General features: G+C 26.0%; 2 protein-coding genes across 4 annotated transcripts in view; both read left to right on the forward strand.

Moving 5' to 3' along the window:
* LOC126900809 (protein bicaudal C homolog 1) overlaps positions 1-13,933 on the forward strand; it is a 24,300-nt gene extending 10,367 nt beyond the window's left edge. The window contains exons 7-15 of one of the 2 annotated variants that reach the window (XR_007702922.1): positions 5,088-5,306; positions 5,374-5,542; positions 5,772-6,134; positions 6,247-6,318; positions 6,806-6,895; positions 11,532-11,641; positions 11,699-11,888; positions 12,490-12,721; positions 13,035-13,933. Coding sequence is in view for 1 of the 2 variants with exons in the window: in XM_050676768.1 (XP_050532725.1) it covers positions 5,088-5,306; positions 5,374-5,542; positions 5,772-6,134; positions 6,247-6,318; positions 6,806-6,895; positions 11,532-11,641; positions 11,699-11,888; positions 12,490-12,609; positions 13,035-13,141 (1,440 nt within the window). In the remaining variant the exon portion in view is untranslated. The remainder of the gene's footprint in view (positions 1-5,087; positions 5,307-5,373; positions 5,543-5,771; positions 6,135-6,246; positions 6,319-6,805; positions 6,896-11,531; positions 11,642-11,698; positions 11,889-12,489; positions 12,722-13,034) is intronic. The other variant, XM_050676768.1, reaches the window with a different exon arrangement.
* Positions 13,934-14,537: 604 nt separating this feature from the next.
* LOC126900827 (stress-activated protein kinase JNK) overlaps positions 14,538-16,892 on the forward strand; it is a 15,276-nt gene continuing 12,921 nt past the window's right edge. The window contains exon 1 of one of the 2 annotated variants that reach the window (XM_050676800.1): positions 14,538-14,782. The gene's annotated coding sequence lies outside the window, so the exon portion shown is untranslated. The remainder of the gene's footprint in view (positions 14,783-16,892) is intronic. The other variant, XM_050676799.1, reaches the window with a different exon arrangement.

The following is a 16,892-nucleotide window of genomic DNA, read 5'->3' on the forward strand; positions in this document are numbered from 1 at the left end:
TTTTTTTTATAACTTGAACGGTTCATCGTATATACTTAAATTGCCGAAATATATGAATTTTACTGGTAAACATAATATTTATGGAACTTTTGACTTTTAGGAGGTAAATATTTGACTTATGAGTTTTTTGCTAATAACCTTTTTTATGTAAAATAATTATATGTATAATTTCTTTCTTATAAACTTTTACGTAAAAATCATATATTTTGAGATAAATCACAATAACTGAAAAACTACCCTTTTGATTGAATTTTCAACCCTCTTGTGGCACGTGTTAACGTCGACCTATCGCGACCAAATTTTGCACAGTTTATTTTTACATGTATTAGAACAATTTTTTGGTGCGCGTAAATCGAATTTTGAAAATTTGTATTTTAAGGACCACCCTAATATATATATATATAATATTGATGACAAGCACGTGTGTACGAGTACGATAACTAAAAATAAATTTTTATAGGAATAGTGTTATCGTCGTGTGCTGAGAGAGGCGTGGGGTAGGGTGAATACGTTATGACAGTCTAGTTTCAAGGCCATAGACGACGAAATATGTGATAACACGTGGTGCTTGGAGAATTACATACATACATACAGGTGAAACTAATATAAGCGTGTTAAAAACGGTAGCACGGGGGGTCGCGGCACTATGCCACGTTCATAGTTGGGACAAGATAGATGAACTGACAGTGATTAAAATCACTATCATAAGAAACGCTTCGATGCAAATCTGTAGATAGTATTTAATTTTAAAAGATTGGTAGATTATTTCAAAATCAATCATAACTCTTATTCCCTTAATTTTATCCCGATTTATAATTATAATATATGAATAAATAATAATTATAGTAATTAAATTTAGTATGAAATTGATATTCAATAATATAATATTGTAATTTTTACGAAGATATTATAAAAATAAAAAGGAGTTGTATATTCATATACTTTTAACATTTTAAAAATTTAAAGGGATTGATGCAATACTTTTTAGTAAAAAAATTTTGTTACTTATGAATAAATACACTAGACTACAAGGAACTTTCATCAGAAACAAAAATATACTTTTCTAAATCAACTTTTCGCGATGTTTTCAAATGTGCAATTAGACTTTTTCTATCACTTCTAAGTTTTAATATTATTACTTATTATTAAAAAATAAGTATTTACACATAAAAAAAAAATAATTAAGAATAAAAAAAAATTGTTTTCAGATTATAACTGATTTAAATTTTTATTATGTTAAAAATAATCATTGCAAAATATCATTTTTAACCAATTTGTTGGTTCTTTAAAGTTGTTTTTTGGGAAAGTTTATAATAAAAAAAATTAATTTAACCATAACTTTTAGCTCAACTTGCAAGTTTAAAATTGACATTAAGTAGAAAATTTTATGAGAATTAAAAAATTTGTATTGTTAAGATTAATATGCGCAGTCAGGAAATTTTATAATTACCATTTATAGTAAATTTATCAGAGTAGCCCAATATTTTTTTGTATTTATATTGTAATAGATAACTTAAATAGAAGTAATAGTAATCATTTCCTAGTAACTTTTGGTGTTTAAAAAGATTCTGCAATTGAAATATTCAGAACTTAATTAATTTTAATGATTTACTTTAACTAAATGAAGGAGGGTCGCGGAACAGTGATGACGTGGCATAGATGGATCAAGTATAATGATATCTGACAGTGATTAAAATCACTATCAAAAAAAACGCTTCGATGCAAATATAAAAAGAAGGGGCAGTCTGTTTCATAAAAAAACTTTCTTGCTACCAATGGCTTATGAGAAATTGAGATAACGAAATACAGAATGATTCTTTTAAAAGCTACTTGGAATATTAAATATTAAGTTTTTTTTAACTTATCCTTTATATCTTATAAGGGTGTTAACTTTATCTTTTTAAATGGAAACAGACATATTCACTAGCTTATGTAAAAAAATTATCTAGTTAAGAAAATGACTAACTAAAAGTTGTTATCAAACAATAACAACTTTTAATCCATTATTTTGGAAATTATAACTATTTTAAAATATAGAGTGGCGGTGGTGTGTAGGTTTGTTATTTTATTATTGCGTATTACTCTGCGTGCTCTTCTTTCACTCTATTATCAAAAATATTAATAACTTTCAAAATATTGATCCAAAAGTTGTTATCGACCAGTCATTTTATTAGTTAGATCATTTTCTATATTATAAGATAACTTAATATGTATGAAGTCGTTTAAAAAAATTAACTTTACAACCCTTTGAGATATATTGGATGGAACTAAAAATTATTTTATACGAGTTAAATGAAGATACATAAATAAGTAACAAAATCTAAAAAAAATTAATAATAATAATAAATTATTTTAATAGAAATTGAGTGATTAGTGTTAAATGACTAAATTTAAAAAATATAGTTTAAAAAACTAAAAAAACACGCTTTTAAAGTACATCGAACTAAAAAGTTAAAAATAATTTTTAAAATAATTATGAACAAAAAATACTAGTATTATTGTGATAAAAGCGTCGGGCGCTCAATATACGAAAAATATGGCACAAAGCACCCACGCTTTTATCACAATAATACTAGTATTTTTTGTTCATAATTATTTTAAAAATTATTTTTAACTTTTTAGTTCGATGTACTTTAAAAGCGTGTTTTTTTAGTTTTTTAAACTATATTTATTTTTTACTTTTTAGTTTCATGTTATGATAGTAGTTACTATCAATATCATGGTTGTTACGGGTAACGGGAAATCAGGGTTCGATTCTGGGGAGGGAGTCTGAGAAACGGCTACCACATCCAAGGAAAGCAGCAGGCGCGTAAATTACTCACTCCCGGAACGTGGAGGTAGTGACGAAAAATGACGATACGGAAATCATCCCTCGTAATCGGAATGAATACTTTATATCTCTTAATTAGAATAAATCGTGTTAATATATTAATTTTAATAGTAATTAGAATATATATATTTATACAAATAATGCGACTTAACTACGTAAAAGTATCATGCACTAAGTATAGCTGTGTTTTATGGCCGGGCGGGTCGGACTAACGTTATACCCGAGGTATAAACGGCGGTAGGAATATATATATATATACGTAAGGCGCATTAGACGCGGGCGTTATTGGTCAGTCAAAATAAAAATTTGTTTACATATATATAATATTGATGACAAGCACGCGTGTACGGGTACGATAACTAAAAATAAATTTTTATAGGAATAGTGTACCGTCGTATTGTGAGCGAGGCGTGGGGAGGGGTGAATGCGTATAACAGTCTAGTCTAGACAACGGAATATGCGATAACGCGTGGCGTTTGGAGAGTTACAAACTTACAAACAAACAACAAACATACACGTGAAACTAATAAAAGCGTGTTAAAATATCAAATAAGAATTTTTTAAATATAATTATTATTTTAAGAGATATCGTGTGGCTAATAAAAAAAGATCCAATTTTTAACACGCTTATATTAGTTTCACCTGTATGTATGTATGTTTGTAACTCTCCAAACTCCACGCGTTATCGCATATTCCGTCGTCTAGACCAGAGGTTCTCAAAGTCAAATGAATTACGGACCCCCATCTAAAGACCTACAGTTTTAAAGACCTAACCCTGATATGTGCTCGCGGACCCCTGGGGGTCCACGGACCACACTTTGAGAAACTCTGGTCTAGACTAGACTGTCATAACGCATTCACCCCTCCCCACGCCTCGCTCACCACACGACGGCACACTATTCCTATAAAAATTTATTCTTAGTTATCGTACCCGTACACGCATGCTTGTCATCAATATTATATATATATATATAAACAAATTTTTATTTTAACTGACCAATACCGCCCGCGTCTAATGCGCCTTACGTATACAAAGTGTTCAGTGTTTCTATTGTTCTCATTGTTACAAACAATTACTATTAAAATTTATTTATTAACACGCTTTATTTTAATTAAGAGATATAAAGTATTCATTCCGATTACGAGGGATGATTTCCGTATCGTCATTTTTCGTCACTACCTCCACGTTCCGGGAGTGAGTAATTTACGCGCCTGCTGCTTTCCTTGGATGTGGTAGCCGTTTCTCAGACTCCCTCCCCAGAATCGAACCCTGATTTCCCGTTACCCGTAACAACCATGATATTGATAGTAACTACTATCATAACATGAAACTAAAAAGTAAAAAATAAATATAGTTTAAAAAACTAAAAAAACACGCTTTTAAAGTACATCGAACTAAAAAGTTAAAAATAATTTTTAAAATAATTATGAACAAAAAATACTAGTATTATTGTGATAAAAGCGTGGGTGCTTTGTGTCATATTTGTCGTATATTGAGCGCCCGACGCTTTTATCACAATAATACTAGTATTTTTTGTTCATAATTATTTTAAACTTATTTTAAAAATTATTTTTAACTTTTTAGTTCGATGTGCTTTAAAAGCGTGTTTTTTTAGTTTTTTAAACTATATTTATATACAACTATTTTATGATTCTTATTATGTTCCGTAAAAATTACAATATTGAATTATTAAACATTAATTTCATACAAAATTTAATTACTATAATAAGTATTTATATGTTTTTTATACTTATAAATCTCAAAACTTGTAATCAGAATATTATTAAGGAAATAGGATATTGTGTTGCTTTTTAAATAATTCAATAATTTCTTCTAAAAATTAAACACTATCTATAGATTTGTATCATAGCGTTTTTTTTTTATTACTATTTAGTTACTGTCAGATATTATCTATACTTGTCCCAACTATACCACATCCGTACTGTGCTAGGTTTTGAAAAATATGACCACTTTGTCATCTTACTAGACACCTGGAGTAAAATGACAAGCACTATTTTTATTTATATATATATATTGTTTGAAAAATCATATAATATGTTGTATAGTATAATTAAGTTTTGTTAATAAATTATATTAAATGTATTTCTAACTGCAGAAAAGAGACAGCACCACTTATTTTTTTTATTATGGCGCTTATTGGGAAATTAATTATGCTGATTAAAAACTGTGTTGATGTACATATTTTAGTTAATTAGTTTTCATCAAATTTTATATTAAGTTAAAAAACTATTTTAGAGTCAAGTTTTAATACTCATGGTTATGGAAATATCTCCGCAACATCATAAAATTGTTATGGGACCAGGCAATGAAACTCTGAGAGCTATTACCCGCCGTACTGGTGCTCAAATATTGTTTCCAGATGCTAAAGATCCTAACATACCTTCAATTAAAAAAAGTAGTGTCACAATCACAGGACATATTCATAATGTCTACGCGGCTCGTCAAATGCTTATTGTAAGTACTCTCATTCCTTATATTTGATTTTAAATAAACAGAGTAACAATATAATACATATTTTAAGGGCTCATTACCATTGCTTCTTATGTTTGACATACCGCAAGACGAAATGGTGCTAACCCATGAACAAATCGACAGCGTAATGCAACGTTTAGACATACACATTTCACTTAGACATAAAGCTAGTCAAAATATTTATACGGTTTCAATAAAAGGTTTTGAAAGATCTGTAGGTAAGTTAATTTTTAATCTAAATAATTATCCAAAATTAATATTATTTGAATTATCTTAGTTGTAGTATAAATGTTTGTATTGTGTCAATATTATGAATTTATAAATGATAATAAAAATCCTACTGTTAATTTATCTTCTAACTAAGATAAATCTTCTATGCTCAAATCAAAAAAATAATTTATTTATCAAATAAACATATAAATTTATAAAATTTGTAATGTTTTCAAGGTAACATTTATGAAGGACGTAGATGTTTATTGGGTGGTACTGGAGAAAGAATATCGCCAAATATACCGAATACTTACAATGTTTCCAATGAAAATCCCTCATTTTTGATATCGAATGGTGAATTTTATGGTGGTAATCGCTATCCTAATAGACCTTTTAACAATTTAGGAGGTCTAAATAATTTTACTAATTTTGCTGGTCCAATGACATCCTCGTGTCGTAACAGTGTAGTTAGTTTACCTTTAGTAGGTAGCCACACAAGTATTCCTCAAATTAACGTGTTAGGACCAAGAATCCAACAATTGGCTAATGATTTAAAAATGGACAATTTATCAACCAACAACAATCACGTAGGAAAGTCAAGTAAAAGCCATAAAATAATATTAATAATTTTATTTGTATAATTTATAAATATATTATGTCTCTCTACATATTGTTTTACGCCAGAATTTGTGTTTTTATGTTATACTTATAGCGTTTAACTACAATTTGCAAGATTCAGCTAACTCATCACCAAATCAAAGTTTGTTATCTAACAGTGAATTAGGTATGAATATACTTTTTGATTTATAATGTTTTTACAATGATATATGTTGAAAATAATGAATAAGAAGTATAAAATATTTTAATGTCTTTCTTTCAAATCTTTATATATTGTCTTCCCGCTTAATTTTTGTTAGGTGTCTCTAAGCATTATTAAATTATTCTTATTACCTTTTTATCTTAATTTGTCTCGTATTTTGTCAACAGTTGATTTATTTTTTTTTTTTTGAATAATTATAAAATAATTTAGTCAATAATAATTTTTTACTATAACTATTATATATACAAATATTTATAAATTTATATTTTTATCATATTATTATGATACATAATTATTTTCAACTTAAAGCATGGATCACTATCCTCCCACACTGAATGCATTTCTTTCTAAACTATCTCGGGTGTTGTGATTTATGTACAGCCATTGAATTTTTTTTTGTGTTATTCGTAATTATTTTATATTGGTATTTTTTTTAAATCGTATTTTGTAGATCAAGAAATGATCGAAAACCGCGCGCCTGGTTTTCGCAGGCAACCAATTACTTATGATTATCAACATTTACGAGTCGATGCTGCTCGAGGTAATGTACTTACTAATATAATTATATCCTATATGTCAATAATAGTTCATTTCATTGAATAAAAATAAATTTAAAAAAAATGTTAGCTATCGTGGTACACCTGATAGATGTGAAACTTTTACATTTATAATAAACCCATCACAGGGGGGTCGCGGCACAGTGGTGACGTGGCATAGTTGGGTCAAATATAATGATATCTGACNTCATAGTTGGGTCAAGTATAATGATATCTGACAGTGATTAAAATCACTATCATAAAAAACGCTTCGATGCAAATCTTTAGATAGTGTTTAATTTTAAACAATTGGTGGGTTATTCCAAAAGCTACATTATCTTCTATTGCCTTATTTATATCCTGATTAAGATAAAGTATATCGAATGAAAGAGGGAAATAAATATTATTTCTCATAAAAAAATTTTATTGATCCATACACTTTCAATAAGTTATAGCATTATTAAGTTAAAAAAGTAAAATATAAAATCGAAAATTTTCAGACAAAAATAGCATTAGATAACTATTTTAAATATTTTTTTTCCATAATAAAGCATATTACATTAGCTTTAATTTAAGATGTATATAAAAGTATCAGACTTCCGGAACATTTTCAAAAGTTAAGTTGAAAAGGTTAATTTTTTGTGAAAAAGTTGTCATTTTAAATCCCCCCTTGTGGGCAGGTAAAGGGTCATATTTATAAAAAAAAATATACCAAAAGATAGGTAAAGACATTATGCATCTATAAAAAAAAAATTATATTGATTTGATTATTTTTGAAAAAGTTAAGGCAGTTTTAAGTAAAAAAATTTTAAAAATGTTGAAAATTAGCGATTTTTAAATTTCTAATTTTTTTGTAGATTTCCCCCATTTACGGACAACGAGGGAAATTTTTTCAATTTTTGAGGATAATGTCTTCGACTAGATACGATTTGTGATTTTTTGACGTATCGTTAAAAGAAATCGGTCCAGTGAGAGCTGAGAAAAAGTGGTAACAGACACACACAAAAAAAAAACGCATCATAGTAAAATTAATACCTTCTCAGCTTCGCATCGAAGCTAATATAGTAGAAAGGATGGTTTAATAAAAAAAATAAATATTCTTCAAAATTGAGAAGCCTTGATTCTTTTAAACAATTTTCTGTAATAGTAATATTTAATACTTCCTCTGACAGTATTACTGTGACAATTGGTCGATGATTTTCACTAAAGTCATATAAACAATTATACAATTCTAAAATTTAAAAACTATATATGAATTTTATTATTTTTTCTAATTTTTCAATATAATATGATCAATTTTATCAATCTTTGTTTGTATAATCCGTTAACGTCTCTATTAGGTTAGAATTGGGTAGGATTTGAAACAACACTATACTAGTAAATGGTCACTGAAAAACTGACTTTATTATGAATGGGTCTTACAACACATACAATTTATAATCTACATATATAACGCTCTCAAAAAATATAAACAGTTTCCTAATCGTTTAAAAATATTTCTAAAAATCAGTGAAGTTCTAATTTTTATGAAAAAATTTTCATGACAAAATATACTCGTTATACTCGTATTCATGTACTATGTACCCATTAAATTCACATCTTAATTATAAAAATAGGTAAACTTACTCTCGACTTTAATTATTTGATTGAAGTGTCACTATATCAATTTTTTTATGTATTACATGATAAAATTTTACTGGAACACTATCAACCCCAAGTTTTTTATGGCTATATTCGACCATTACTCATTATGTATCTTTTTCATAAAATTGCGAGCACTCACTGGGGTAATCATGTCTTCTATATACCACCCATATTATAAACTTTATGAGGATCGCATATTTAAGAGACAGGACATATCCTCTTACCCTTCTCTAATGGCACCCATTTATACACTATAGGTATAAGAGTTTAGTACAGTGAGGATTGCTGAGTCGATTAATAAGAAAGTCGTCATGTCAATGGCAATTTGACCTGCGCAAAAATTGTTTTATATCTAAAAATAATAGTAAAATTGAAAATAGTATCAATAGTTAACTCAGATATAGCTGACCATGGTTATACTTTTATATACAATTATCATTTTGTTGAAATGTTTCTAAAAATAATTATTACCTTCTTGAACTATATTTAAAGCATAGTTTAGCTTCGATGCGAAGCTGAGAAGGTATTAATTTTACCATGATGTGTTTTTTTTTTATGTCTGTTGCCACTTTTTCTCAGCTCTCACCGAACCGATTTCTTTCAACGATACGTCAAAAGATCAAAAATTGTATCTAATCGAAGACATTATCCTCAACAATTTTAAAAATTTCCCTCGTTCCCCGTAAATGGGGGAAATCTTCAAAAAAATTACCAATTTAAAAATCGTTAATTTTCGATATTTTTTCAATTTTTTTTTATTTAAAATTGCCATAACTTTTTAGAAATAACCAAATCAATATAATTTTTTTTTATATAGATGCATGATATCTTTACCTATCATTTGGTATATTTTTTTATAAATTTAACCCTTTACCAGTCCACAAGGGGGGATTCAAAATGACAACTTTTTTAACTTAACTTTTGAAAGTGTTCCGGAAATACTGCGTCTTTTCAACATATATAAAATTAAAGCTTATGTCATGTACTATAAAATTAAAAAAAAAAATTTGCCCTGACGACCTATCTTCAAATGGCTACCATATTCAAAAGTATGCTCTTTTTGTGTTAAAATTCTGGGTTTTGCATTTTATTTTATTTTAAAATATCTTACAAGGGAAATAAACTGACTTTCATGAATATTATATAATTTAATTAACATAGAATAAAGTTCATAAGACATAAGAAATTAAATTTATTAAATTTCTTTTACTTTTTTAAAGGCGAAAACGTAATTTTCAAATTTGAATTAACTTAAATTGCTATTTATCATGCGACGAAAGCAATGAACAGTTGCCGATTCGGTTCGAATCCACCTGTGGCAAACAATATTATGCATTTTTTTTGAGTTAGAAAAAATTGTTCAAATCATTTGATTTTTATCACATTTAGATTTAATAACTTCAATAAATATCAAGGATCCCATCACTATAGTCTCCCCTCGTGAGTAGAAATTTCTTATTCATGTTAATATTATTTTACTATGTGGTTTTTCTTGTGACTACGATTTATTTTTCCAATCCTCACTTGACCTACTTTTTTCAACGATACGTCAAATGATTACAATTCGTATTTAGTTGAAGATATAACCCTTAAAAATTGAAAAATATTCTTTATTCAAATAAAAAGTACCTTAACCAGATTTTTCCATACAAACAATTAAAATCATTAATATCTAATATTTTTAAAGTATTTATTGTCGAATTAGATTTGATATGATAAAAGTATTCAACTACAAAAGTAAATAATTTTACTTTGTAATTTATTAATTTTTTAACTCTATTTGTGTGAGCTACTAACAGTCTATAGTATTCCGAATTTTTTTGTAACATGTTGCGACATAAATCATAAATTAAAAAAAAAAATGATTTTTAGTTTCACTTGAATTTAACGATGGATTTTTACAATTATAATCAAAATTTTAATTCGCTCAATTGAGTAGATATTTTTAACAACTTTTTTTTTATTGGTTATTTTAGTTAAAGTAAATCATTAAAATTAATTAAGTTATGAATATTTCCATTGTAGAATCTTTTTAAACACCAAAAGTTAATTAGAAATGATTACTATGATTTTATTTAAGTGATTTATTACGATAAAAATGTAAAAAAAAATCTTGAACTTTTCTGATAAATTTACTGTAAATAGTAATTATAAAATTTCCTGACTGCATATTAATCTTAACAATTTCATTTTTTTCTATTTAATAATGTCAATTTCAAATTTGCAAGTTGAGCTAAATATTATGATAATAAATTCATTTCTTTTTTTTATTATAAACTTTCACTTTAATGGACGAAAAAAAGTAGGTTAAAAATTATTATTTATTAATTATAAAAATTATATAATATATAAGTAAAAGAATTACTAATCTGGATATAATTAAGGAAATAGAAGTGATGTTTCTTTTGTAATTATTCACAAATTTTTTAGAATTAAACACTATCTACAGATTTGCACCGAAGCGTTTCTTATGATAGTGATTTCAATCACTATCAGATATCATCAACTATGCCGTGTCCCTATTGTGCCGCGACCCCCCTGTGATGGGTTTATTATAAATGTAAAAGTTTTACATGGTGAAACCTGTGCTGGGTTTTTTTTTATTAATTATCACTTTTTTTTCAAAAAATGTTTGAGGGGTAGATGATAATTTTAAGATATTTATAAGCATTTTAAAACCTAATTGGTATATTGCAGGTGGTGCACACATACCAGTATAGACTGCACCAATTCGTAATATAATTATTAAAAAAAAAAAATTAGAATTGTATTAAAAGTTATAAGCATTTGAAGAACTCTATATATTTGTTAAATAGATACTAAAATATAATAAATGATATGAAAATTCCCTAACACTAGTTTGATGTTTTTAATATACACATTAATTTTCTATAAAAATAACTACGGAATTATTAAATTAAGTTTTCTCCAACAACATTTTTTAAATTATTCAATTTTGTCAATATATTGTAAAAATTTAAATGTTTTTGTTTTTAGTATCACAAGCGAAACCAAATCGATCAGAAATCAGAGTACCTACGTCAGTGTGGTCAGGTTATGGTTTCAGTCAATCTAGTCCATCTGCCTTGTTAAAAGGACAACGAGAAGTTTGAGATAGTAAAACATAAGTTATACTAAAATATTTTAAATAAAATTTTTTTCAGAATGAGCAGAATATATGGAGTAATAACTCTCCAGAAGCAAATGCTGAAAATACTATGGCAGAGTTAATGCCAATGGAAATGAGTAATCATTTAGATTCTACTCCTACGTCGACAGTATCTAAGATTACTTCATCTTCATTTACTGATCTGCCATCTCATTTAGCAATGCTTGGATTAGATAAGTATATAAGTAAGTAATTTATATTAATACTTAATATTGTTAATGAGAGTAAAAATAAGCTAAACAAATAACTCTTTTTACATACCAAATGTTATATAATTACATATTGAATAAGAATTTAAAATAAATTTTTACCCAAGTTAATTTTAGTTTGAAATTACTAGTTGTAATAAATTGTATGAAAGTTTATAAAAATATTTACATAAATATTATTAAAAAATATTTATTTCGTATTTCAATATTTTATAAAGTTTACCATTGACAAGTCGAAAATTAATTTAAATTAAGCAAATATTTTTATTTGAATAAAGTATCGAATAGATAAAATATGTATACTTTTAATAATGAAACAATGTAAATTGTAATATGTTTGAATCTATACATCTTATTTGGAGTTTCATTGAAAATTTCGTTACTATTTCATATTTTTAAATCCCTTTATTTCGAGTCTACTCATATTAAATAGGAACCGTCTATTCTTTAATCTCAATTGAGGCGAGTCTCAAAAAAATAACTAGTATGTTTTTGTGTAGTATTAAAAAATGTTGAGCTTTAATATCTAAATAGTTTTTTCAAAATAATAAAATAAATTATTTTTTAAATGTTACAGATTTGTTTAAATCTCATGAAATTGATTGGACCACTTTTAAGACGTTGACGGAGAGCGATTTGCGAGAAATCGGCGTCACTGCTTTGGGCGCTCGTAGAAAAATTTTACTGTCTATTGCTGGTAATTACTTCATTATAATATAATTAGGATTAAACCAACGTAAAGATGCATATTTGCTTAAGATCACGGAGATGGAATTTAAAACTTAAATGACCATTTTGAGAATTAGATGGTAAATTAATATTTTAATATTACTTTTTGCTATTAATTCTTCAGTTGAATAATCAGGGTGTCCGAGGACAACTAACATTATGGTAGTAGTAAAAAATTTCTCTACTCCTTCAAACAAAAGTAAATTTTTTATTTACCTTGTAGTTACTTTTGTTATGAAGTGAAGAGACACCCATATCCTTCTCCGTAATATACTAGAGCAAGTCTCTTATCAAAAAATAGAATAACCTCTCCATCTTATTTATGTCCTATTTAATTTTCACTTCAAAAAAATGCAAAGCAAAATTATTATTTTATTAATTTTAATTTTTAAGAATTAAACAAAAGATGTCCGGTTGGTGGTTTATTTGGTATCAGCCCAGCTCCAGGAGCAGAAAGAAAGAGTCCCGCATCAAATAATAGCCCATCAGACGCGTGGTAAATTAAATTGTAAACTAACAGCACGTTGAATAACTTGAAATAATTTTTTAATTTTAAAAAAATATACAAATTATTATGAAACTCATGTAGGGTTTTTAAACAATTTTTTCATTATAGAAAATATATATATATAAGTACTAAAACGTATTATAATAACTAACTTCAGATTTATTTAAAACATAACAAAACTTATAATATTTTAGTAACAATTACACTTTATATATAATCTTCGTTCAGCACTAGTATTAATATTATTAAATTATAACCAAACTTTTCTTATGGCTTTTATACTCCTACTAAAATATATACATTTAAATATCCTATTATTTTTTTAATTTATTCCCAAGTGTATTTATTTATATCGAACTGTGCTTTATGTTGTTTTATTTCTAAAAAACCGAATTATATAATTGAATATTTTTTATACGATTGTCAATGTTATGGTATAATATGTGTTTGTTATTTTTTTAATAATGGTCGATCGTTGGAAAAGTACGTAGTACGATAGACAAGATATTTATAACTTATAACAACTTGTGGAGAAATTTTTGATTTATGATTTTTTCAAAACCATTTATTGTATCCATTATTATTATGTTTAATTGAGTTCTATATTATCTTATCTTATTATTTTGTTATGTTATTTACTTGAAGTATTATTATAATTTTTTTTGAAACTAAAAATAAAGTATACCTTATATAGGTCTTTATGTAATTCATAAAAATAATTTGATGTTTTTGTAAATTATTATGAATATTTACATAATAAATCAACTAAGAAATTATAAACGTAGTAATCTGTATTTTTATTTATGAATATATTTTTTGTATGCAATGATTTCAAAATTTAAAACAATAGAATGATTTATGTATAGCAGGGCCAGATATAAAGCTGAGTGATTTGGGCATACGCCTTATACCTTCGCCTTCTTTGAGACATAAAAAAAACATCAAAGTTTTGAAATTAAAATCTCTCAACATTAACTTTATCAACTCATCGTTAATAATTTGTTTAATTAAAAAATTTGAGTAAAAACAAAAAAATTTAAAATCCTATTACAAGGATTATGATATGCGGAACGTTATTAGGTAAAAATATCGAAATGGCTGAGCAAGGTGTGTGTCCATCTGCTTAATATAAAACTTAGCTCACGGAATTCCAACAAGGTATTTAACGATATTATTTTTAATGAAATATTATTAGTATAAAAAATTATTTTTATATAAATTATTATTAATTTTTCACAAACACTGTTAAAAAATGAAGGATTCTTACATTTAAATTTTTATTTATATTTTGTCAAATTTTTCATGGAAGAAGAAGTTACTATAATCAATAGTTGGTAAAACTGATTGGCTGATGGGTCATCTGAGTTTGTCGGTCAGTCGTCAGTAATGAATTGTTACAGTGAAATTTCCATTTTTTTTTTTTACACAATTTATTAATTATTTTTAAACAATAGTTTTTTATAGTCTAATACTTGAGTTTTAATAAGTATTTTTTGTGTAAATTCGAGTATTTAAATGTGTTGGTCTAAAGTATTTTAAAAATATTGAAGTGTTTTGTTCTTATCAGTGACCATAAGAAGGATATTATTAATTTTGCAGTTTACTCAACATTTCTAGTTTATTATAACTTGAGGTACAGAATAATAAATACACATTAGTTATAGATTATACTTCTCGCAGTTTTAATTACTAGTTTAATTTGTAATTATGATATTTGTTGACATAACCTTTATACCCTGTTTTATGGGTATTAATGAATATAAGACTTAATATGATTAGATATTATGTTAACTCTTTTATAAAACAATAGGATATAGTCCTCATATGTTGTTACATTTTTTAAATCTATTATCTATTTCAATCTTGTACTCTATTGTACATTTGTAGATATTCTATGAATATGCTCTATTAACTACTAACTGATAACTACTATATCAAATTCTAAAGTATTTGTATTAAATAATTTATTTATCAAATTAAAGTAATTTCAGTTTAAAATTATTATTCTCTAAATTGTTCTAAACTTTGTGTATCAATAACCACTTAATAGGCTAAATTTGAAAAACATGAAACTTAGATAAATCATAATTAATAATTAATTTAATTTACCATGTATATTTATAATACTAATTTCCAATATATTTAACCTGGAAGGTGAAAATATTAATTTATTTTTATAGGTATATTAATGTACAATAACATAATTGAGGTTTGTGTGTAATTAAATTTTAGTTTAGCATAGGAATGATATACCTTTTTGATATTTTGCATATTACTACCTAAATAGTAATAACATGATCAAAACAAAGTTATTATTTTAAGAGAGTATCAAAAAAAAAAAACATGACATCATATTTAATATAGCAATAGGTAATATTAAAATTTTTTATGGAATGTGATAACAAATATGTGTTTGATAAATACGGTTTTAATAAAAAATATGGGTATAGAAATTTTTTTTTATTTTAAACATTATTTCAAAAAAAATGTATGTTGTAATGTTACGGTAGCTATTTTTTTTTTTTTTTTTTTTATACTGTAGAACCTTGATTAGCTGTATCTCAATTATCCGTAATCATAAAAAATAAGTATGATCTGTACATATTATAAATATTTATAATCAACAAACGTGTTAATGATATATTTGACAGTTACAATATGAAGATAAACAATATTGTAGATTGTTTAATAAATTATATTTATTGAATTATCTTCAGTTTACTATTGGCCTTCACTATGGCCGTTCCAACGTAATTTAATAATGAGTGCTTAATGAAAACATATTATTCTTTCTCTAAAGAAAAAAATGTTGATTATTAACCGGGCTGTAGGTTATGGTGAAAATGATCAAAAACTTGCGGATAACTTCAGGTGGGTTAACAGACAGTGCGTGACATAAACAAAAAAATGAATTTTTAAAGTTTAAGTGTAGAATTATCAGCTACTAGAAAAAGTATGAAAAATCATTGTTATCTTACATGGAATTTGATCTTTATGAATAGTTATAACACAACTTTTTTGAAGGTGTACCAATTTCTAGGCCAATGGTTTCATGAAAATTTAGGAAACATTTAATACTTCATAGAGCTTGTCATATAGCTTTAATTTTGTCATGGTATAAGATAGCTGGACATTCAAAGACAATATTTGAGTGGAGATTTGACTTCTGCAACACAGTTTAATAAAGAATACAATTCATTGCTTTTAAAATTGAACCTGTCTCTGCCTCTTAAAATACACACAAGCCAAGCAATGAAAGTAGTTGATGTCCTCCTGAACTTCTGTGAATAGGAAAATGTTGACTTCCATGACATATTATTGGTTTAAGAAAATGATCTCAAACCAAAAAAAACAAAGACTGATGTATTTCTAATTATAATTAAATAAAAAATTTCAAATATTCATTATTATAAAAAATCTTGATTAACAACGGTTTTCATTTATCCTTATGCTTACCTCCCCATAATTACCCTGTATAATTGAGGTGCCACTGTACTGTTATTAAAATAAATAAAATATAACTCAACCCAAGGGGGTCGTCGCAAAGTTAGGACATGTATAGATGATATCTGGCAGTGATTAATATAAAAAATAATTTATGTGTTGAAACTGTTAAATTTTACAATATTTTTAACTTCACAGTTTTTTATGTTTTAAAATGTTAATCAAATATTAAATGCTTGTTAAATTATTTGCTTAATTTAAAATTGAATTAAAAATTAGTTTTTTTTTTTTTTTTTTTT

Source organism: Daktulosphaira vitifoliae, unplaced genomic scaffold (genome assembly GCF_025091365.1).
Source record: "Daktulosphaira vitifoliae isolate Bord-2020 unplaced genomic scaffold, ASM2509136v1 Scaffold_3, whole genome shotgun sequence".
NCBI lineage: Eukaryota > Metazoa > Arthropoda > Insecta > Hemiptera > Phylloxeridae > Daktulosphaira > Daktulosphaira vitifoliae.